This window comes from Hylobates moloch, unplaced genomic scaffold, assembly GCF_009828535.3.
Source record: "Hylobates moloch isolate HMO894 unplaced genomic scaffold, HMol_V3 SCAFFOLD_5, whole genome shotgun sequence".
In the NCBI taxonomy this organism is placed as follows: Eukaryota; Metazoa; Chordata; class Mammalia; order Primates; family Hylobatidae; genus Hylobates; species Hylobates moloch.
In genome coordinates, this window is record NW_026652280.1 from 155,833,790 (window position 1) to 155,856,771 (window position 22,982).

Genomic DNA, 22,982 nt, shown 5'->3' on the forward strand with positions numbered 1-22,982 from the left:
TACTTCTTATGTTTAGTGAAGTATTTCCTTGAAGTTCAACAATGCTTCCCTTGAATTTTCTACAGCTTGCAGTAAAATCACTGTATTGATCCAATCTTTATTTATTTTCTGCCTATTCTTCCTATGTACTGTACATGTCTTAAATGTTGGTGTTCCATGGAGTTCTGTTCCATGGAGTTCTGTGTCATCCTTCTGCCTCACTCATGGCTCAATAATACATGTTCTGATGATTCCTAAATTTGAATCTCCAGCTAAGTTTTCTCTACTGAACTTAGGATAAATATATCCAAACATCCACTGAACATTTCCACTCGGATGCCTTAAAGCTACCTCAAATCAACATGTAAAAACCTAAACTCTTCTCTCTTCCTCCATTTCTACCTATTACTCTTTCTGTATTTCCCATCTTAGTGAATGGAACATCATCACTCACTTGACCAAATTAGAAGCTTGGGTATCAACCTTGGAACTTTTATCTATCTCTATGCCCTATGTCCAATCACAAAGTTGTTTTGGCTCTAGCATTTATCATGATATTGGATCTATGAATTTGTTATGGTTTGGCTCTGTGTCCCTACCCAAATGTAATCCCCACGTGTTGAAGGAGGGACCTGGTGGGAGGTGTTTGAATCACGGTAGTAGATTTTCTTCTTGCTGTTCTTGTGATGGAGTTCTTATGAGATCTGGTTGTTTAAAGGTATATAGCACTTCCCCCTTCTTACTTTCTGTCCTACCATGATGTGAAGACATGTTTGCTTCCCCTTTGCTTCCACAACGATTGTAAGTTTCCTGAGGCCTTCCTAGCTATGCCTCCTGTACAGCCTGAGGAACTGTGAGTCAATTAAACCTCTTTTCTGTATAAATTACCCAGTCTCAGGTAGTTTTTTATAGCAATGTGAGAACAGACTAATACAGCATTTCTTTCCGCCAGCCATTGTTTCCATGGACTTTCACCTGAATTACTATAGAATCTTCCTAACTAGTTCCATTGCCTCCAGTCTTTCTCCTCGCTAATTCATTCTCTGAAAAGCTGTCAGAGTGCTCTTTGAATAAAAATTTGATCATGTCCTTTCTCTGTTTAAAATACTTTATATTCCCCTTCTCATTTCCCACAGGATAAATCCCAGCATGATCTGGCTTCTGCTTATCCCTCTAGTCTTATTTGACACCACTGCACTTAGTTTCCTCACTAAACAGGTGCCCTTTCCAGGTAGTGTCATAGCCCTGTATCCCATCTTAGCATTAACCACATCATATTATATTTACCTGTGGTGCTGAATATTACCCAATAGTCAAATTAATAACATGCATAAAATAAATGCCTGTAAATCAGTGGCATTACAAAATATTTTGGATAAAATAAAATTTGATATTTAATGCATTTTTGAAAGCACTCATCAAGGGAAAAATCACTTAAGTTACAAAGAATGTAAGTATGTAATACATATGTAGGTTACAAAGCACAATTATAAAATGAACACTCATGAGCTTAAAAAGTACAGTGTAGGCCGGGCGCGGTGGCTCACACCTGTAACCCCAGCACTTTGGGAGGCTGAGGCGGGCGGATCAGGAGGTCAGGAGATCTAGACCATGCTGGCTAACACGGTGAAACCCTGTCTCTACTAAAAATACAAAAAAATTGGCCAGGCATGGTGGCAGGCCCATGTACTCCCAGCTATTCGGGAGGCTGAGGCAGGAGAATGGTGTGAACCTGGGAGGTGGAGCTTGCAGTGAGCAGAGATCACGCCACTGCGCTTCAGCCTGGGCGACAGAGCAAGACTCCCTCTCAAAAAAAAAAAAAAAAAAAAAGTAGAGTGTAAAGAACCATAATTCAATTTCAGAATTAGAATAGTTCCAACAATAATATCCACTTTCTCCCTGATTCCATCCCCTACATTACCTTTACAGATAACCACAATTCTGAATACTATATTTACCATTTACTTATAACAATAGGTTTCTTATGTACTTATGCTTAAATAGTATATTTTGAGTTTTGCTTGTTTTGGGATTTGTAAACATGGTATTATGTATGTATGCCATCTCCTGAAACTTTTTTTCCGTTCAAATTATGTTTCTAAAGCTAATACACATTATTGTAATTATAGTTTACTAATTTTCATTGCTTTGAAATATTCCTTTGTGTGATTAACAGAATTTATTTACATACTCTCCTGGTGGTAAACATTTGGCTTTTTCCAGTTTTCTGGTATTGGAAACATTTCAAGTACCCTGAATGACATGTATGATAATTTTTCTAGTTTAATACCTTACGAGGAGAATTGATGGAATGTCGGGTATGTGCATATTCAGCTTTGCAGAAAAATTTGTTACCAAAGTGATGATGTCTCATATTCCAATAAGAAGTCTAAAAGAGTTTCCATTGCTCTTATACCTACAAACGACTTGTATTTTTCACATTTCTTAATTTTTGCCAGTCTAGTAAATGTAAATGGCATCTCTTTTGCATTTCCCTGATTGATAAAAAGGTTCAGTTTTGTTTTAGTATTTATTTACCCACCTGATTCCCCTTGTATTTTACCAGTTTAAAAAACTGTGTTGTATGTCTTCATTACTGATTTGTAAGAGCTTTAAAAGAATATATTTTAGAATACAAATTCTCCCTTCTCTCATATATGTGGCAAGTATCTTATCCCAAGTTGTGGCTTTCTTTTTAGTCCATTGTGGGGATCTGTTATGTAATATTATAATTACCTACTTATCACTCAGCACACCTTACTAGATAAAAAGGCTCTTGAAGTAAGAAACTGTGTCTTTTTCATTTTTGTTTCTCAATATCTAGCAAGTGCTCCACACATAGCAATGTACATATAGTTGTTCACTAAATGTTTGCCGAATCAATTGTCATAACTTTAGAAGTAGTGAGTCAAATTTTCTTTTATGCAAACTGGTTATAACACACTGTTAAAGCCAAGAGAGTCGGAAGTATGTCACTTATTCTATATGTGCCCTTCAAAGGTGGGTGGTAAGAGGTAAGAGTATCTGTAGAGAGGTTGCAGGATGTTGTTTATAAACATTCATTACCAACTTTGAACAGTTGGCAGTGTTTATTTTCCATTCGTTTCAATGTACTTACAGTTAACCAAACTCGTGTAGTAGGATAATATTTACCTTAAAGTTATCACAAACTTAGAAATGATGATAAGACACAAAATATTATATATTGCAGTAGATTGTGCAAGGTTCATGGTTTGTCTCGTTAATTAAAAATTGGTTACCTTTTTAGTAATGGTGTCCGGAGGTACATCCCGCCTCCCAAGTGGATAAGGATTCCATTGGCCACTAGGAGATACATCTTCTTGTCCATTGTCTAAAATGTTGCTTTGCTGGGACGGGGTCTATTGCAAAAATGGTATGGCATTCTTTAGTGATGTAGCAGAGTTTTCTGAAAAGAGTCCCTAATGATCATGGTAAAATTAATTTCGTTTAATTGCAGAAAAACATACATCCTGAACTGGAAATATTGTATACTATTTACCGGGTAAGAACTGTAAATTGAAAGCTTTTTGGAAGCAACGAAAAATGTAATTAAAATAACCATCTTAGAGTTGTTCACTGAATTTTAAGGAAAAAATTAGATTATTTACAGTACCTGAATAAAAATAATCAGAATAAAATTAACCAATTGTTACAATTGTTAAAAACCACAGCACTTAAAACTTGCTTAATTTTAGTATAATCTCACCATTTAGAATAGAAATTGAAACCACATAATACATAGAATATAAGTTCTAATATTCTAAGCCATAACCTAAAATAAATTTTATAAGTTTGTATTGATTCTGGGAGACTATGCCTTGCACTAATCCCAAAGAGTGCTAACACTGGCATAGTGCAAGATTTATGGTACTATGGCGTTATCAACAAATAGCTTTTGGGGGGGCATCAAAAATATGCTATTAAAAATGTGCTATTAGAATTGTAGTGTAAGTAAATCATGAGTGTTTTGATTACCAAATTTATTTATTTATATAAATGACATATATTAAAATTTAAACTCTTCATAAATATTTTATTTTGGTTGATTTCATGCTTATTATTTTTAACAAATACGAATACCTGCCTGTCTTTATTTTGGGTGATTTCATATTCTAACCTGAGTAATAGCAAGCAATCACATACCGTCAGAAAGCCTCCAGTGGAGGGATGTACAATGGTATATTTACATATATTTTCACAAAGGCTCCTTTCTTCCCTAGTGTGTAAGATACACAAGTACTTCTTGGTTTCCTGAGGGTATTCTTCTGTGGTTGAGCTATTATATCCAGTGTTTCCTATGCCATTTTCTGCACATGTTCTAAAGGATCCCTACTGATAAAGCCCAGCTAGAAAGTGTGCAGCTACACTTTGTGTAAGGAATTGTCCACCTACCCTAGAAAGGGAGAACTGGGCTATTCTCATCAAAACATGTTAAAAATGGGCTGTTTGCTAAGCCTTATCTGGTTATATTGAGTGGTCTTAGTTTGTTCTCTTCTGAAAAACAATGATAGAACCTCCTTACCTGCATTCTGACCACAAGCATTTTTTAAAAGCATTGCTTGGAAAAATTCTAAAATAGGATATATTATGATACTAGATGAAGTCTTCCTAGGATGTAATGGATATAATGAAAATTAACTCAGTTTTCTTCTTGTTCTTTGGTTATGTGAATTCTTTTTTCATAAGCCTATCAAAAAGTATGAAAAAAAAGAGAAAAAAGATACTGAATTTAAGCTCCGAAGTTAGGAATGAATTGATGTGTGTTTATTTGAAAAATTCAATCTAGACAACACGTTTAAAGTATGTGTTACTTCAAAATAAGCAGGTAGCTGTTCAATGACTGTCTGTTTTCCAGCATTGCTTTTCCAGTGTGTACCTTTTCCAGATTCATATGTTTACATACGCCCATACACAATTTTTTCTAGATATTAAAATATGGTAAATAAAAATTAAAATTAAGAGTTAAAACATAATTATTCGGGTTAAGCATTACTGGCCAGTGTTTTCTTTTTGAATTTTTAGTATCTGTCTTTTCTGACTTAGTTTGTTTGCTAGTGAAGTGGGATAATTAGTACGTTCATTTGGCCAGGTCTGTGCAATGTTGATTTTTAAGAAGTGGCCAGAATTTAACACAGGTTTCCTTTTTCTCCATATCATCCCCATCTCCATCTGTATTTCCTCCACCCAGACATGGTTCCAGTTACAGAGAAACTGAGAATTACAAAATTCTTTTTGGTGTTAAAAAATGCGAAATCCTTTTAGTCAAAATCCTAATATAATGGTGTAGGTGCTTCATTAGTTTATAAATTAATCTATTTCTTTTTAAAATTAGAATTAACAATCACACCAAGTCTCTATTACAGGGGCCAAAAGGAACATAAACATGCAGATACATTAAAAAGATACTTTCACTAGGTAGCAAAATTAAAGGAAATTCCTGAAAGCAGTTTGCTTTTAAGAATACTCTGGCCTTTTTGTTTTTCTTACATGAGACACCTTAGGGATGGCTTAAGTCTGCAGAAATAGAAAGATCATTAAAAACAATTTATTGACATTTGGTGGTGGTGGTGGTGGCGGTGGTGGTGCAGACCAAAAAGAGAATCATGTGCACATTCTTTCCCAAAGGAGTATAGCTATTGTATATAAACTGAGTAGCTTAGCAGTTAAAATTCTATTAAAGGCTAAAAGGAGCTACTGAAAAATGTTAAAAAAAATGAAGCTATCACTGTTGAAATTCAATATTCCAGAGAAAATAATTGAACTGAGGTTCAGCTATTAATTCAATTATTTTTTATACCACATTCTTGATATTTTCTTTGGATATTTTAAGGAGTAAGAATGAGTTTTATTTTCCTCGTCATATATAGCTAAAGATAATAACATAGAAAATCATCACAATGCACTATTTCCTTAGCTTCTAAATTCTGCAGGTCTTTAAATATTTCAAAATAATACAGAAAATGGCTGGTGTGATTTAGTGAAAAATCAGAAATTGTATTTGATAAGACATGCAATAATGCTGAGTAGATGTCTTGCTGAACAGATGCTATGCCCAAAGATGAGTGTGGGTATTTGTGGATTTAACATTCATAATTTTGACTGCTATGAATGATCACAAGCGTCTATTTGATCAAGTAACTTCTAATTTTGCTGAGACATAAATGTGCATGCATATGTATGCCTCTTTATATCTATATATGTCTGCACATTTGTATGAGTAAGTGCGTATGTGTGCGTATTTGTATGAGTAAGTGCGTATGCGTGTTCTTATGTATATATGTGTGTATAAACGTGTGTGCACGGTAGTCACATAAGTGAGTTAAATAAGCTTAGATGGTACAGCAGCTTTGCTAAGTGATGGGTGTACAGTATGCCTGTGAGATTACACTTATTATTACGATTATATGAGAGTGGTATTAGAATTTGGCAATTTGCAAAGGTCTCAGGGCACATTCCTTAAGAATACAAGGATCTCTTTTGCTAAGTAATTGGCACATGGTTCATAAAGGACATTACCACAGATTCAAAAAATCTGCAGTAAAAATTGTTAAAAACAATCTTTCCCAAAGTTTTTCCAGTGAAATTATTGTTATATTATTCATTTTCATCATATCTTTTGGAAAAAATAGGAATTACAAAATATGCCAAGCTTGGATCTAAATGATAGTGATTTAATGGGCTTCAATCTGAAGGTGGTAATATAATGCCCAAGTTATTTTTAAACCAGAATTCCATTATAACGAAATTCCACATGAGTACTAAATTATTATTTTGGTAAATTTAGTCACTGTCTATAAGAATTTATTTGGATTTATAGGCTGAAAGCTTTTTTTCATAATTAGAAAGGTAAGTGAATCTTTCTTGAGGGACAGGTAGCCAATAATAAATGCAGCAGAATCAATAGAAATTATAGGCATGAGCTGCCCTGAGGTGCAGCATAAATCTTGCTTTGCCTTCAGCAGAAAAAACTGCATTAAATAAGCCAATAAGCCTTGGCACTAGGGTGAATAAATGCATACCAAATGTCGGTACTATCTGATACTGAGTCATTTGCATATATCCAGAAAGAAAGGACATTAGACATTTAAAAATAGTTTAGGTGCAAATATTGCTATCTAAATTTCTCTAACTCAAAATCTGGTAGGATGAATATCAACTAACTAATTTCAATCAACTTTAGTAAAACAGATAGTGAGGCCAATTTCTTCCACGCAAAATTCTCTGATAAGATAATTTATTACATATATTTATACTATTTTAGCCTTCCCTCACCTGAAATTATAATTAATTTATATTAATGCCTAATTCAATAAGCCAATAAGCAGTGGATGCTATGGTATGCTGTTATGGTGGTAGAAATTAGAAAATGAACAAGAGAAAATTATCAACTTATCCATTATAGAAGAGACCACACTATTCATACTAGCAGCCGGCCACTTGCAGACATGGGGATAGCAAAGGCCAATGATTTTCTCCCCAGCCCTGCTTGTGTCTAGGGCTGCAGTAGCCTGGATGATTAATGAGTTATTTTCTCGGGTCCATAACCTTAAGCCTTTCATTGCTACCAAAAATAATTCTTGGTGATACTGAGTGCTCAGGAAATGCAAGTGGATCTGAAAAAGCACAAGATAATTACTAGCATTCATTAAGCTCAGCTAACTAAGAAAGCACTAGCCTGTAGCACACAGGGCATGATTGGGGTCACGATATGTTTTGGATTAGTTAATATATTCTACTTGTGCATTCTTTTCTCCATCCTATAATATCTACTTCTCTAGATAATTTTGAAGACGACGTGAGGTAATAATGCGTATGGAAGAGTTTTTAACCCATGAGTCATGTTCTATGAAAATGTTAGGTTTTACAAACATTTGAGAAAGCATCATCACAGAGTAGAAAGAGTATGTATGTGGGCACCAGGCAGAAGCAGATTTAAATTCTACCTACTACTATGCGAAGGGCAGGAGTTACGACAGTGAAACAGTGACAGTACAGGTGAGTTCTTTCGTGTGACACATGAGCCTCAGTTTCCTCATCTATACAATGGAGATAAATATGTCCTTTGAGGGTTTTATGAGTTGCAAGACAAAATATAGTTAAAGTACCTCATAGCACCAGGTACATAGTAGATTCTCAATAAATCCTTGTCTTTATTTTTCTCCCAGTGGAAATATCTATCCATTCTACCATTAATTTTGATATTAAAAATGGTAGTTTGAACTGGCATTTTACAATTTGTATTTCTCTATGACAACATAAAATTTCAAGACGATAGCTAAGCTTAATTACAAATAAAACACATCCAAAGAAGCACATGGAACCATTAATAACATCATAGAAAGTTGCCTTATATGCTTTTTGGAAAGGCAGTAAATAAATGATAAATGAATAAATGAATGACTGAATGAATAAAAAATCAATAGAAAATACTAATAATTCTATAATTTAATAAAAGATTTATATGTTCTAAATGTTCTGGTTCCTAAGTATTACTAAATTTTCTGGAAAATTAGCGTAAACATCTAAATAAATGAATATATTAAGGAAATTAAATTTATTAAACTAATTTGGTTATATTTGTTGGCATTTTCTTAATATCTTAAAGAGTTCTATAAAATTATAGAAGATGTAATTTACTCTTTATAGTATAGAAAGCCTATATTTAGCTTGTAATACATGAAAAATGTACCATACTTGATCTGACATGTAGTAAATATGAGAAAACGAAAAATATTTAAAATACATTGGAAAATCTTGAAGAACGTTCCCTTTTTGTTCATATAAATATTCACTATGTAAATAGTTTATCAAGTGCAGAGTTCTTCAGGCTTCATTCACAAATAATTATATCCTTTAATTAGTTTATTACAAATTTGTTTAAAGACAGCCTTGGTGCAGGACAAGAAATATAAAAAAGTGTCCTCTTTGTCCTAGCTGCAAGAGGCAAGCCTTGGCAAACAGAGAGGGTGGGGACACATGTTTCCTTCAGAGAGCAGCACCTGCACAAATGGATACTACAACTCCACTTCCAGTGCTTAAATTCTAACAGGTGAAAACATTAGATTCCTTAGGAAACTTCCTTCATTCTCTCTAGGACACCCCAGAGTCATTTCCACAGCATCTAACTAGAGATAGCCAGTATTATCATTCAATAATTTTATGAATAAAAGAGACAGCTCCAGAATTTCCACAGGAGAAGAAACATTTATGTCAATTTTATTTACTGAAAATGTTTGTTTATAAATTGGTCTTACCCTATAATTTAGTGGAGTTCTTATGGCTAATGAGTATTTAGGGGCTGCAAAGAAGTCTTAAGGACCGGAGACGGTAATTTTTACTATCTTAAGTAGAAAGATAAACATGTTATAACAGATTTTTATGCATTTCTAAATCAAAGTTAAGTAATTTTTGCCTATCTCCTCTCCTGGGGAGAAGGGTTCAGGGAAATTAAACCTCAATCATGGGACCTGTTAGCAATGGTCAGTGGAGCCCAGGAGGAATAATTGGAGAGATTGCATTTTAAAGAGAGTTTGACTCCAGAGTGTGGCAGAAAAACCTAACAAATTTTCAAATGAAAGCTCTGTACGAGAGACGTATCAGGGTACAAAACTGAAGGGACAGAGGCTTAGACTGGAATTCGTGGGAGGAAGCAGAACCCAGAGCTATTATTGCAGCTGATTAACTATCCAGTGCCTGATAAGGTTCCTGCTTTGGTGACAGGGTGGGAAAGCTGTCCCAGATGCCTAAATGCTTCAAGTTTATAGGACTTAAAGTGGTAAGTTGTGGATCATAAAATCTTTTGGAGTAATGCATTACTTGCCCTGCCTATGTATCTTTTTCCTCCCTCGCCTTCTCTATTTTTCTTCTTTTTTTTGGTGCAGATAATAAAATATTGATGATAATTTATTTTGAGGTGGAGTCTTTCAATACTTGAATGATTCTTGATTTGCAATTAATGTAGCTTCCAAAGAGAATTCGTTTTGGTCATCTCTGTTCAACTGAGGATTATTGAAAGTCCCCAAATATAACTCTGTATTATTTCTCCTTAGAGCTCGCAGTAATAGTGAGTCCATTCTCTAGGGTACCCCAAATGACATCAGAAAATTAATATGCTAATACAGTGATACCTAATTTATATCTGGAGAGTAATTTAGATGTTAGGAAACACTGTTTCAAGTGTATTGGCATTTTCAGATACCGTATATATCTATATTGTCATACAGATTGATAAGTAAATATGGCCAAAAATTCAGCAAAATAGGGGCATCTTCATATAACTTCAGGGGGGTTCAGGCAATAGCTTCCATCATGCCAAGATCTCTTTAATTTGTTCACTGAATTTTGAAATTCCGTTTTTTTAGTTTAAAGGTTTGATATGGTTTGGCTGTATTCCCATCCAACTATCACTTTGAATTGTAATAATCCACATGTGTCAAGGGTGGGGCCAGGTGGAGACGATTCAATCATGGGGGCAGTTTCCTCCATACTGTTCTCGTGGTAGTGAATAAGTCTCACGAGATCTGATGGTTTTATAAATAGGAGTTCCCCTGCACAAGCAATCTTGCCTGCTGCCATGTAAGATGGGACTTTGCTCCTCCTTCGCCTTCCACCATGATAGTGAGGCCTCCCCAGCCATGTGGAACTGTAAGTCAATTAAACCTGTTTCCTTTATAAATTACCCAGTCTTGGGTATGTCTTTATTAGCAGTGTGAGAGCAGACTAATACAAGGTTTTATTTCTATTTAATTAGCAAGCCCTATAAGAAAGGTGCCTATTTAAAGTTGTGATATCTCATCTATTCCTTAAGGCAGTTAAGTTTCAAGGTCTTTTTGAAAACTGGTTTTGTTAGGGAAGAGGATGAGAGTCTGGGGCATCTGAGAGGACATGAAGAACAGGTTCCATTAAAGTAGGAACTCAAATAAAAATAGTCATGCTGATGGTGTATTGGAGCCAATTTGTACTGGCTCACGAGAGTCAACTGCACGTGAATCTTCCCAATTCTAAGTTCAGTGACATTAAGTTGGTACCTTGAAATTAGCCACAGGGAGAGTATTTATATTGCTGACAGGGGCAGATACCACAAATCAAGGCCTTGTCTTTCTCCTTGGAGAGAAAGTTACCAGCACTCCACTGGTCCTGCAGTACAGACCGGGCACACCAAAAACAACATTCAAAAGTTTTCAATTTAGTGTTGTTTTTTTTTAAGTTATGGTGAGTGATAAAAAGCTGTGGCTATAAATGTCTTCTTGATTTTGTTATTTTACTCACAGTATGAACCAAACTGTCCACAGTTTGGGAATGTTGTTAAAAAACTAGATTAACAATAAAACAGGAATTCGAGGTCTTATGACCCTCATTTTGATGGGGTGAGTCATAAAGTTCATTCATTTTATTAAGAGGGAAGACGTGTTGAGAAGTTACTGTCATTCTATTATCCCTACTTTGCACTGCTTTTTCATAAAAACTTACTAGGCTAATGACTATATAAATACATAGGCATAATGACATACTGTGAAAATGACTCATTGGTTTCCACTAAAATGTAACTAAGACAGAAGGCATTAATCGATCTAAATGTAAAATGTGCATTCTCAGTTTTGGCTGAATTAAACAAACAGAAATCTCCCTTTAACAATGGAAATGTTTCCTCTTTCAGTATATTCCCTTTCAGTGTTCCTACATTTTCATCTAATACCAAGCAAACTTGCTACTTTTCCACCAACCTAGTTTCCTAAAAGCCACAAACTTGTTTCTCATATTTTTCTTCTGTGTTATAGTTCCTGCAAAAAAATGGGCTGAAGAAGCCCTTATAAGTACCAGCTACTTGATTCTAATTTAGGAATCTATGTCTTTTCCAAAATAATCCATTGAAATACAATAATAATTTTGAGCTCTGTTCTCAGAATGCATCACCAGGACGATAGGACTATCTCCAAAAAAGTAAAAAACATATATATAAACACAAAATAAAGAAAAACAAAGGAGGAAAAAAGGAAATGAATAATAAGAAAAATGAACCTTGAAGCAACACAAAAAGCCATGTACCTGCTCAATCCAAAAAGCAAAGCTCAATCCAAAAAGCAGGAACCTGATAATCAGTCCAGCTACAAATACTCATTTAGTGGCTAAGAGTTCAGGCTCTACATTATTTGCCCTTGTGCTTTTTGGACTCATAGGAGCCTATAGTAAGCAGGGTTGTATGTACAGCCTAAACACATTAAGTGAACAAACGACATTAATTGGCTTTGGTATGCTGACACATGTAGGGCAGTCCATACTTACTTTCTGAAGAGGTAGTTCTTGATGATCAAATTTAGACTTAGTCTGCAAGTTTAAAGTCATGCTTCTGCCTGCATGCATTGCTGAAATACCTCCATAGGGCAGCATGCCAAGGTTAACTGTATTGTGTTTGTAAGCAGCATTCTGAGTAGAGGAAATAATCATGTGACAGGGTGTGAACACATGCTCAACAAACTGATAAATTACATGAACATGTTTAAATTTGTAACATTTAACTTTAGGCAGGCAAACAGTAACTTTTTTAAAAAACATGCACTTGATCAGACAGAAGCATACAGTAAACAGTGTTAGTTATGCACATAATGAGTACCATCCAAAACTACAGAAAAGACAAAAAGCAAAGAAGATACATTCTGTTTTACATCTGCTGCTAACTCAACGTCATAAATTCTGTCTCTTATACATCGTGGTAGTAGTGACTTTGGACAAGTATTATTCGTCTGTGGTAGTCTATTCATTTAAAAATTCGAACAGTGAGCTCTTCAATTTTACCAGCTGCAGATCTTTGTTCTCTTTCACATTGTGAGATCATCACTTGTGAAAGAGAAATATTAGTTTCTAATTGTCTTAAGCTAATGCATTGCAATGTTAAAGCCAAAATCAGTCTCCTTCATTGCTCAGTCTGTAGGCATAATTACAGCAACTCAGAAAAACAGCTGGTCAAAATGTCATTTGAGCTTACCATAGGCTTGATTGAACTTACTTATTAATTCAGCGAAACCAATCAAATACATTTTATGTGGATCCAAATATTCTATTTTTTGTTTCTTAAAAATTATATTTTAAACTAAAGAAATTGCATAGTAATATTAAAGCAGTCATAATTTATTGATTTATTAATGCTAATTATCTAATATATACAAATACCTATAGAACACTCTGGTGGTATTTGCGTTTAAGTGACTGATAATTTTTTTCCTATAAAACTTTATTTAAAAATTAAATGTAAAATTTTAGATACCCTGTTATCACATTGTTTCCACCAGTACAATCTCCTCCTTCTATCTACAATGGAAATGTAATCATTGACAGCATTTGGCCCCCTTTAAGTAATTCTCTCATTTTGGAAAAAAAAAATCACAGAAGTTAACTTAGCACACTTTTTCTAAGCCAAATATTACTGAACATTAACAGCAGGCAGCTATTCTATTCTCAGGGCAATATTATCAAAGTAATGATTTTTAGCATCAAAGTTTCATTGAGTGAAGCTGAAGGATTATTATACTCCTGATGGTGTGCTTGTCTACCAATCATATTTGTTATGGATTCATTATTATTTCATATAGAGATTTTCCATTGCCGCCATGCCAAAATTGAAAAAGACACTGAGCATCTCAATCTAGCACTTGGAAAATTCCTTAAAGGTTTAAAATTCCTCCAGTCTAGTGCTCTCTCAGCTTCCGCAGAACAGAAGCAGTCTCAGACATATGGGTTCATGTTTTAAATTCCCTGTCATAGTGTGGCTCTGCAGTGAAAACATGGGCCTTGTGGTTAAACTAAAAGAAAAAACAAGCATCTTTTATCTAGGGTAGTTCTTGGAGCTGCCTCTTCAAGGTCAACACTTAGATTTTTTACCAACATTATGTTGAACTGTTAAGCTTATCCAATGTCCAAGTCTCTAGGCAATTGTCTTTTATGTGGAATGGACAGAGATCTTGTAATTTCTTGTGTAACTATTTGATTTTCAGGGTTCAAATGACTCAATTAAATTTCACTGGGAAAGAAGCACATTATTTATCTGGTGCAGTCTGCCTTTGGACAGAATGTTAAGTAGCACAGCTATGTCGAAACTGGTTTTACATAATAAGTCTGTGCTTCGGTACCTTGAATTCATCTGGTTGAGTAGCTGGGAAGTTTTATGAGAGATATAGCCTGAATAGCTCAGTAACTCAGCTGAAAGACAGAAAGAAACGTGACTTGGAGAAAACAAAAGAAAGAGCTTCTAGGATCTGATGACTCAAAGCAATACTCTAAGGTAAGTTAATTTCTTGGAATTAAATGAGAAGCTATTGAATGTACATTGAAATTGCTTTGAAAAGTGAAAGACACCTAGGGAACTGTACACAAACAGAGGTTATATGAAGATCAACTAAGAAGCCAAGTGTCATCATAGCAATGAAAAATACATGTTTGCTTTTTGTTATCTGGGATAGGCAGGGCCTCCAAACTTTTGCTGATTCAAATCTCTCTCCCCTAACCCTATATTCCTGCTTAAAATTCTTGCTTCATCTAGAGGAGTCGCCTACTTTTCAGTGGCTGGGGTCAAAGGAGAGGAATCATTGATCTGGGACACCAGTAACTAAGTGATGGAACCAAATGCTTAGAATTTTATCTTTTCCTTTTCATTAGTTGTTTTCACTCATTCCTCTGTTGCCTCAAATTACTAGTCATTGTACATATGCTCCAAAAAGCTTCTTATAACCTTTCTTGACTAGTTCATCTTACCCTGTTACGTATGGTCGTGTCTACACGAGGCCAGAGTTCCCAAACTGTACTGTATTATTTGGCCCCAAATATTTTCGCCCTCCAAGTTATCTGTCTACATGGAGGGTATACTTGAGGTAAGGCATGGTGACAACCGACCAGGTGTCTCCCACTGACAGCCAGTCATGAGGCTTTGATGAGGCTCCCTTCAATGGGACTGAGCAAACCTATTTGAAACAGACATTCTGATGAAATATTTTGCAAGGCAGAACCAATTTCCACATTGAGAAACTAACACCCACACCCACATTTATTAGTTCACTCTTTCCCTAAAAAAAATTGTTTTCTTGTCATGTAGACACGACCTACAAGCAATGTAATTATTTGAAAAGAGTAAACCTGTAAACATAAAATTCAGTATTAAAGAAATACATAATAAATGCAGTGACCTGTGCTTTTAGCAGGACACCAAACAAAATAATAAAACGATTGAGTGAGACAATGCGATACTATATTACTACCAGATCCCCAATTTACACTGAGCATTCAGCCCTAGAAAATGAGAACAAAAAGACCCATCTTCACAAAAAGGATCTTTAAGATTCTAATGTCAATGCAGAGCACATTAAGCCCTCTAAACTAAAAGCCATAAAGTACACTGAATGACGATGGTCAATTGAAGATAGTTCTAGAAAATGAGTACCAGGTTTCTCTTAGAGAGATTTGAACAGGCAACAAAATGTAATTCTAGGCATCATATGATTTTTTTCTGTCCCTGATTCCTGTGTATTACACGCTTTACTGTGGACTCAATTTTTTTTTTTTCTAAGACGGAGTCTCACCTTGTCACCCAGGTTGGAGGGCAGTGGTGTGATCTCGGCTCACTGCAACCTCCACCTCCTGGGTTCAAGCAATTCTCCTGCCTCAGCCTCCCCAGTAGCTGGGATTACAGGCGTGCGCCACCATGCCCGGCCAATTTTTTCTTGTATTTTAAGTAGAGACGGGGTTTTACCATGTCGGCCAGGCTGGTCTCGAGTTCCTGACCGCCCGCCTCGGCCTCCCAAAGTGCTGTGATTACAGGCATGAACCACCATGCCTCGCCTATCGTGACTCAATTTTTAACTGAACTATAATTAATTTTCTTTTTTGCTGCAATATACATACTAATTTTTTGTTTGTTGTCTTCATAAAGACATCAACTATTTTTGTTGTCTGTAGTATAATTTGAATTTAAACATTTCTTTCTATGTAAAAACCAACATTCTAAATGGCAGGATTTTTATTAAATAAAATAATGTGTAGGAGGGCAATTAATCCCTGCTTATTTTTCTGTTTCTTGCTGGGAAAATTATTGCTCATTGGAAATAATAACTAGTAGTCCCATAGCAGTAACTATGTGCAAATTTTGGAAACAAATTAGGCCTGACTTTAATATGTGAATCCATTCAGAAACGGGGGAAATATCCACTTTTTATAGGTTCAATAAAAATCATACTCTTTAGGTCACTAGAGAACAGTTTTGTGTCCTAGGAGAGGCATTTTGCCTTAATGGCTAGAAAGCAGTTGAAGCACCGTCCCCTCTAATGGAGTCGAATTCTTTCTTAACAATATTTGGGTTCGATTTGATGAATAATTCACCTGCAGGTTATGAACTCTCAAAGAGCATTTAGCCACATCCATGAAAAACTATTATGATCCATTTTCCCCACAATGTAAAGATAAATAAAATACTGATCATCTAATTCATTCATGTAGTTCATGCTTCACTACATGTGCTTAGAAATGCCAACAAAGTAACACTAAAGGCAGGAGGGATATTCTTACAGAGAAACGCCAGACATACCCTGTCTAACCGTCTAGCTTCTATATGTCTAAGCAGCTGTTGTCTCCAGTCTGCAGGCATTTTACCACAGCTCTCCTCTCCCTTCACAGGAGTAGGCCTCGTCTTTAAATCACTGTTATCTGATGGCTTGTCACCATAGTTACCCAAGTTATAGTCAGATGGTATTTTTTCCAAAAGAGCTGCCATAGTAGGCCTAGCTGAAACTGGCCTGGTTTGGGAGGCACCGTAACTCTCTGTACTGTAGCTTCTTGCAGACAATGGCCTCCTTTGGGTAAGGTTTTTAACCGGAAAACTGCCCGCCTGAGCTTTCACTTCTTGATATGAAGGGTGTTCGTCTTCATACCTGCCATTCCTTTTCAGGAACTGGGACTCAGTCACTGTAACGCTGCTTTGGCGATCCAGCCCTCCCCTATATGGGGGTCTGCCGTACCTATCAGTTGGGGGCAGCTCGTGAGGCTCATTGACCCTTCTGAACATGGCCATTTCTGTGGCGCTCACCAGGGAGTCGGCCCTTCTCAGGAAGCCTGCCCTGGCCCCTTGGCTTGCGAACTGGGCATTCACCACAGCATCGTCATTCACAGATGGCTGAGAAAACGAAAACATTTGCTCCACAGGTGGGTATCCTCGGTAAGCTCTGGGACTGATCAAATCCTTGGCGATGTTTTTGCTGGCCTGTTGCACGTACTCGGGATTGTGTTGAAAAGGGGGTGGTATCCTCTTTTCGGCTTTCACTTCCACTGATCCTTGAGGATTGAAGCTTTGGTCAAACTGGTAGACTTTTTTTGTCATAGAAGCTTTTTGCTGTTGTGGCCCTTTACTACTTCCGTAGGTGAGCATCTCGTCATCCAGCATCGGGACTGACTGACTTCGAGACATACTGGACATACCATGCTCTGGCCCCAGCATCTTATCTGGTCGTTCGTGGCTTCCTAAGTGATCACTCCCAGAAGCATAGTTTTCTAATGGTATGTTATACACCTTATATGTACCAATGTCAATCTCATCGATACTCTGTGACTTTTTGAATTTATTAGACTTGATATCTTTCATTAGGGGGGAAAGCCTCTCTGTGCTTTTGCTAATTGAAATAACACCTTTAGAAGATTCCGGGCGGCAGTGGATTTGAGAAAAGACGTTACTAAGACTCGTGTTGGGATTGGAATCATGGTACTCCCATGGTACGCCTGGAGAAAAAGGACTAGGTATTTCAGTAGATTCCTTTATATGTTCTTTCCTTTCAGGCAACGGGCTGGTAGTGGGGGTTGTCTCTAATTTGGAAGGAAAAGCGGTCCTGTCTTCAAACGGACTAGGGGTTCTGGTCCAATTCTGCCAAGGATTGGAAGGAGGCACTTCTGTTTCTGGTGTGTGTCTGTGTGTAGACTGCTCGAGTTCCAGGGGAACACCAACAATCCTGTCTTGCCTGATCAAAGGCCTGCGTCCATGCGAAGATGTGCTTCTAGATTTCGAACTTAAGAGAGGATTACTGTTGGCATTCTCGGCTGTGGTTTCCTCAGCAACAAACCCTGTGTTGTCATAATGCGAGCCATCAGTCCAGTTGTCAGTGAAGGTATCACTCATGGGCAGCCGGTCAGGACGCTGTGGTATATTGCCTGGGGGAACAGCCTCCCGCTGGCTGAGTAATGGCTTTGCATCAAGAGGCTGTGGGAAAGATGGTGCAATCCTGTGAACACAATGGGAAGGAGAAATTGAAAAGGACGAAGTTGGGTCTTTGGCAGAAAGAGAACAAGCAGCAAAGAAGGCCATCATCGTTATTTAATCGATCAATAATCCTCACCTGACTTATGATTAAGATAGCATTATTATTTCATATTTTAAAAATCCATCCCTTTACCTGCTTTAACTTCTATTTTTTCCTAGTGATAATCACCTTCTAATATACTATATAATTTACTTATCTATTACGTGTATTGTATCTTGTATCGTGTGCTCTGCTAGAATGTAAACTCACAGTGGTAGAGATCTTTTTCTCTGCAGGCCTAGACTAATGCCTGGCACATAGTAGGTATTAAATACACGTTTGTTGAAGGAATCAATGAAGGAAATATGTAGTTCTTAAGTAATGGTCTTGAAACCTGACTGATAATTAGAATCATGATTCCCGATACCCATTCCTGGAGAGTCTGATTTGGTACATTTCAAACTATTGGCTGAGAGTACCTTTCTTACAAATGCTTGGTGTATCTAATGAATCTACATTGTCTTCAGATAACTTTTATTGGAAGGTCAGGTTTTGAAGACACTAAATGCTATTGTATAGGTAGCATATTCAGGTATGTTTTGTAGAATGTAAATTACATTATGACTTTAGATCATTGACATGTTTGTACCATTGACTATGTTATTTCTAGCAGATACTGAAATAATGCAAATAATGAATTTACAAACTGACAGAGTTAAGATTTTTATTATGAGCATCAATGAATAGGAAAAGTTACTCATGAATTACTAAAGAAGACATTGCCAACAGTGGCAATATTGTCAGTAAAATATGAGTAAAAGTTATTGACTACCTATATCATATAATAATTTTAATTTGCTATTTGTAGTGTAAAACACAGCAACAAGTTACAAAATGGAATTAGAACTGGGAAAACACTGCCTTATTGATTGACTTTACTGTGCTCTGTGTGTGGTTTTTGTTTTTTCATCTGTAAAATTAGAGTAATATAGAGGACGAGGCATTTTGGAAAGATTAAGTACTTTAAAATACATCCTGACTTTTCCAGGTGGTGATAAAATTATGATGACGATAGCAATGAAAATTTATTGAACACTTACTCTGGACATAAGTGTTTTACTGGCATTTTATTTTAATTCCTAATGCCATTTTGCATGGTAAAACATCCATGTCTCATCAATAAGTATCAGTGGGCAAACACATTTTTTTTATTTTTTTAAATTTTTTGTTCTACCAGCTCATCCTGTTAACTCCTACCATGTCTTCCTTAACCAATGGCTTCTCCCTGTAAGGGGATTCATCTGTTCTGGGCAGTCCCAGGCGAACACCATTTGCTTACCTGCCCCTTCTGTCTTCTATGCCACTTGTGTGCTGAATACAATTCCAAAATTAAGAAGATTCCATTTTTTAAAAAGTTGCTGAAAATAAACGTTTGGGAACAAAAGGAGGGAATTCTAAACACACCTGTTACCCCACAGAGAATTATGTACTGCATCTTTAGCTGTTGTCTGCAAGGACCCCACTTTAACCCGCGTATTAGAGGATCCCGAGGAAGCCTGGGAAGGCGAGTAGTCTGAGTAAGTGCCTGAGGAAACACTGTTATTCAGACAGTGAGTTTTGTCAACTTCAGACTCATCAGTTGATTCTGAAATTTAAAGGGGAAAATGTTATAATGCTATGACACTGACAATTACACGGAAAAGCAAGTATGAAAAATGGAAACCATACCGATTAAGGTTAGAAATGCATATTTGTAAAACATTTGTATAGAATATGGTGTATCATCTACAACTGGCGATTCATCATGCACATGCATTTGTAGCATATTTTCCACACTGGGTTCACAATGTTACCTTTTTTGTCCTTCCCTAGCAGAACAAGTTTGGGTGGGTACAGAGGGGTCTCAGCTAATGAAGGGTGAAGTTCCCCAATCCTCATTTCATTAGCTGGATGAACAAAAGAATCCTGAGAGATATAATAATACAGGACAAGGAAAGTAAACATTTAAACAATGGTTAACCAAAGTGGCAGTATCTTTATTTGGCTCAGATTCAAAAATGTGATTCTAGAATTCAGTTCACTGTGGGGCACTGGGAGAAAGAAACCATATGTATCTCTGAGTTAAGCATTAAAATTTTTTTTCTAATGTGAGTCCATTTATTCATCAATGTTTTTTGCATGTTGTTTATATGCCTGGCACTGTGCCATGAACTGTGGAGGTTCTAAAGAAAGACAAAATGTGGCTGGTGCCCTCTGGGAGTTTATAATCTAGTTGGAGAGATGAGATATAACTCATTAGAACACCAGACTGAATTATGATAAGCCATATATGAGCAGTATGATTCACACAAATATGATATATACACATGTAATTCTTCTAAGTGGTGAACTCTAAGAGTTTTAAGAGGAAAGTATATCACTGACCAATTAATTTTTTTTTTTTTTTTTTTTTTTTGTGCATCCCTAGCCACATTAATTCACTGTCGGGTCCTATAAACCCTGCTCCTCCCGCCGCTTTCCTCCTAACTTTCTACTGTATCCCAGTGATCATCTCCTCAATTTCTCAGGTTCTACCATGTGTTCTTCCAGAGGTTCCTGGTTTTCTCACACTTAATCTAGCATGCTAAATCTTCATTCTACATCCCTTCTTTGAGTGTAACGAGCAACATTGATACATGACTATAACTTCATAACAACAAATAAACATGTAGAAAACCCATGAATTTTAAACTTCCACAATTCTAATTACTATTCTCAGGCAGTGTGGAGAGCATTAGGAGAGGGTAAAATAACAAATTTTCACTTTCTTCTAGATATAAAAATGCCTTATCTATCCCCATAAGTAGTGATATATATTTACGCACAGCAGCTATCATTATGTCTTCTTTTCCCTTAAGATTAATTTTAATTCAAATAAGGATTTTTTCAGCTTTTTAATTCATTAGTATCTTGTGAGTTTGGAGCACTAATGTAAAATATTTAGAAATATTTTGTTAAATCAAAGAAAAAAATACCCTTGAGGACAAAAATACTGTAAATTTTAAAAGTCCTGTCTTAAAACTAATCGGTTGGTATAATGAACAGGCAGAAACCCTTACTATAAATTTTATATATTGCCAAGGACCCCCATAGCGACATGCTCAGGTCTTTGGTTATTGCAGAGAAGCACCTCTTGGTTTAAGTTCTATCTTTTGGGTTAGGTTTGTATGGAAATATTTGCCTGAAAAACCTGGGTATATCTGTTACTTGTTAATTTTTTAAATAGAATATTTCAATAAAAGAAAAGGGAAAGATCATTTAGTCCAACACTTTTGTTTTCTAGAGGCGGGTTCTGAGACTCAGCTTAGGCCTAGGTTACACAGATGATTAGACGAAGATCCGGCACTGCAGCAGGATTCTCTTGGGCTCCATTCCAGTGAACTTTCCTTACCTTGTGCTGCCTTCTGGTGAGCTCAGCTGTGAGCACACAAGGAACTTAAGATGAGGTATCAGATTGCAAAGAGGAACAGGAAAAGGAGTAGAATGGAAAATTCAGTAGTTGAAGGGGCTATATTTGCTACTCAAAGGTGTTCTATGTGATACTGTGTATGCCATATTGCCTATCCTAAGAAAAGCTCATTTTTCACATGGGCTTCACAGAGGAAAGATAATTACTCAACAAGAGAAATTAATCGCTTTGTTTTTTATACATTCTTTTATAGAGGCCATATTTTCTTTATTTTGATTGATTTTGAAAATTATTTCAGATAGTACATATTCTTCATTTTGATTGATTTTGAAAGTTAGTTCAAAGATTTAGCATAAGAAATGTATGACAGTTTTAAGGCGACAGAATGGAGGATAAAAGCCTTTATATACCTTTGGAGAAATTTATAAGAAGATATGAGTTTGAGAAACAGTACCATGAAAGGCATACAATATGCTGACTTGCCAAACATTTGTTACAAGGTGTCATATTTTCATCCTATTTCTATTTTTATATTTTATTAATCAGGTCACCTTGGGCAAGTCAGTGTACTTCTCTGGGCATTATCATCATTAAAATAAAGGTAATCAGTAATAGGAATTAGTGCCAATTCCTGTCTAGTACTAACATTCTATGAATCTAAAGGTAAGTTATTTGTTGAAATAATAATTTAAAAATATTCCTATGATACATAATTACAAGAATGGGAATTTTGTTTTATTCAAAAGAAAAACAAAAATAGAATAGAAACACAAAAAGCAAACCAAATAGTTGTACAAGTACAGAATGTTAACATAATCATGGGTTTTGCTTTTTTTCCCTTATGTTCTACACATTCAGTACTCAGGTCATCTTGTTTGTATTGATTAGACTTTCACACTTGTATACCAAAATCATGACCGGAACTCTGCATGGTAGCTCTGGTTTGACTCAGGTTCAAGTTTCTAATCCTGTTCAAGAATTTCTATTGTGAATCAAAAACAGCCTTAGCAACCAGGAAGAGAGGATGATTATCAGCTAATTATGAACTTGTATTTCTTCTTAGAAGGACATTATTGAAACAAGAACGATGAATTTGCACTGATCTGAGTAGATTCTCTTACCCTTATGAACAAAGTGATGATGATGATGATGACAATGATGATAATGGCCATAAATTACATGGTACTGATTACATCTGCTGTGGTGCTACTATGCTAAACACTCTATCTATATTATCCTTGTTAATTATTTAAAAGACAATCTTATTT

At 35.9% G+C, this 22,982-nt stretch overlaps 1 protein-coding gene across 1 annotated transcript in view; it reads right to left on the reverse strand.

The window, feature by feature from the left end:
• The window catches only part of LOC116469905 (leucine-rich repeat-containing protein 7), a 145,994-nt gene that overhangs the window by 70,965 nt on the left and 52,047 nt on the right, over positions 1-22,982 (reverse strand). Inside the window, exons 11-15 of the mRNA XM_032155621.2 lie at positions 20,120-20,231; positions 19,731-19,911; positions 16,568-18,248; positions 12,283-12,423; positions 3,240-3,359 (exon numbers count right to left, since the gene is read on the reverse strand). Coding sequence (XP_032011512.1) covers positions 3,240-3,359; positions 12,283-12,423; positions 16,568-18,248; positions 19,731-19,911; positions 20,120-20,231 — 2,235 coding nt within the window. The remainder of the gene's footprint in view (positions 1-3,239; positions 3,360-12,282; positions 12,424-16,567; positions 18,249-19,730; positions 19,912-20,119; positions 20,232-22,982) is intronic.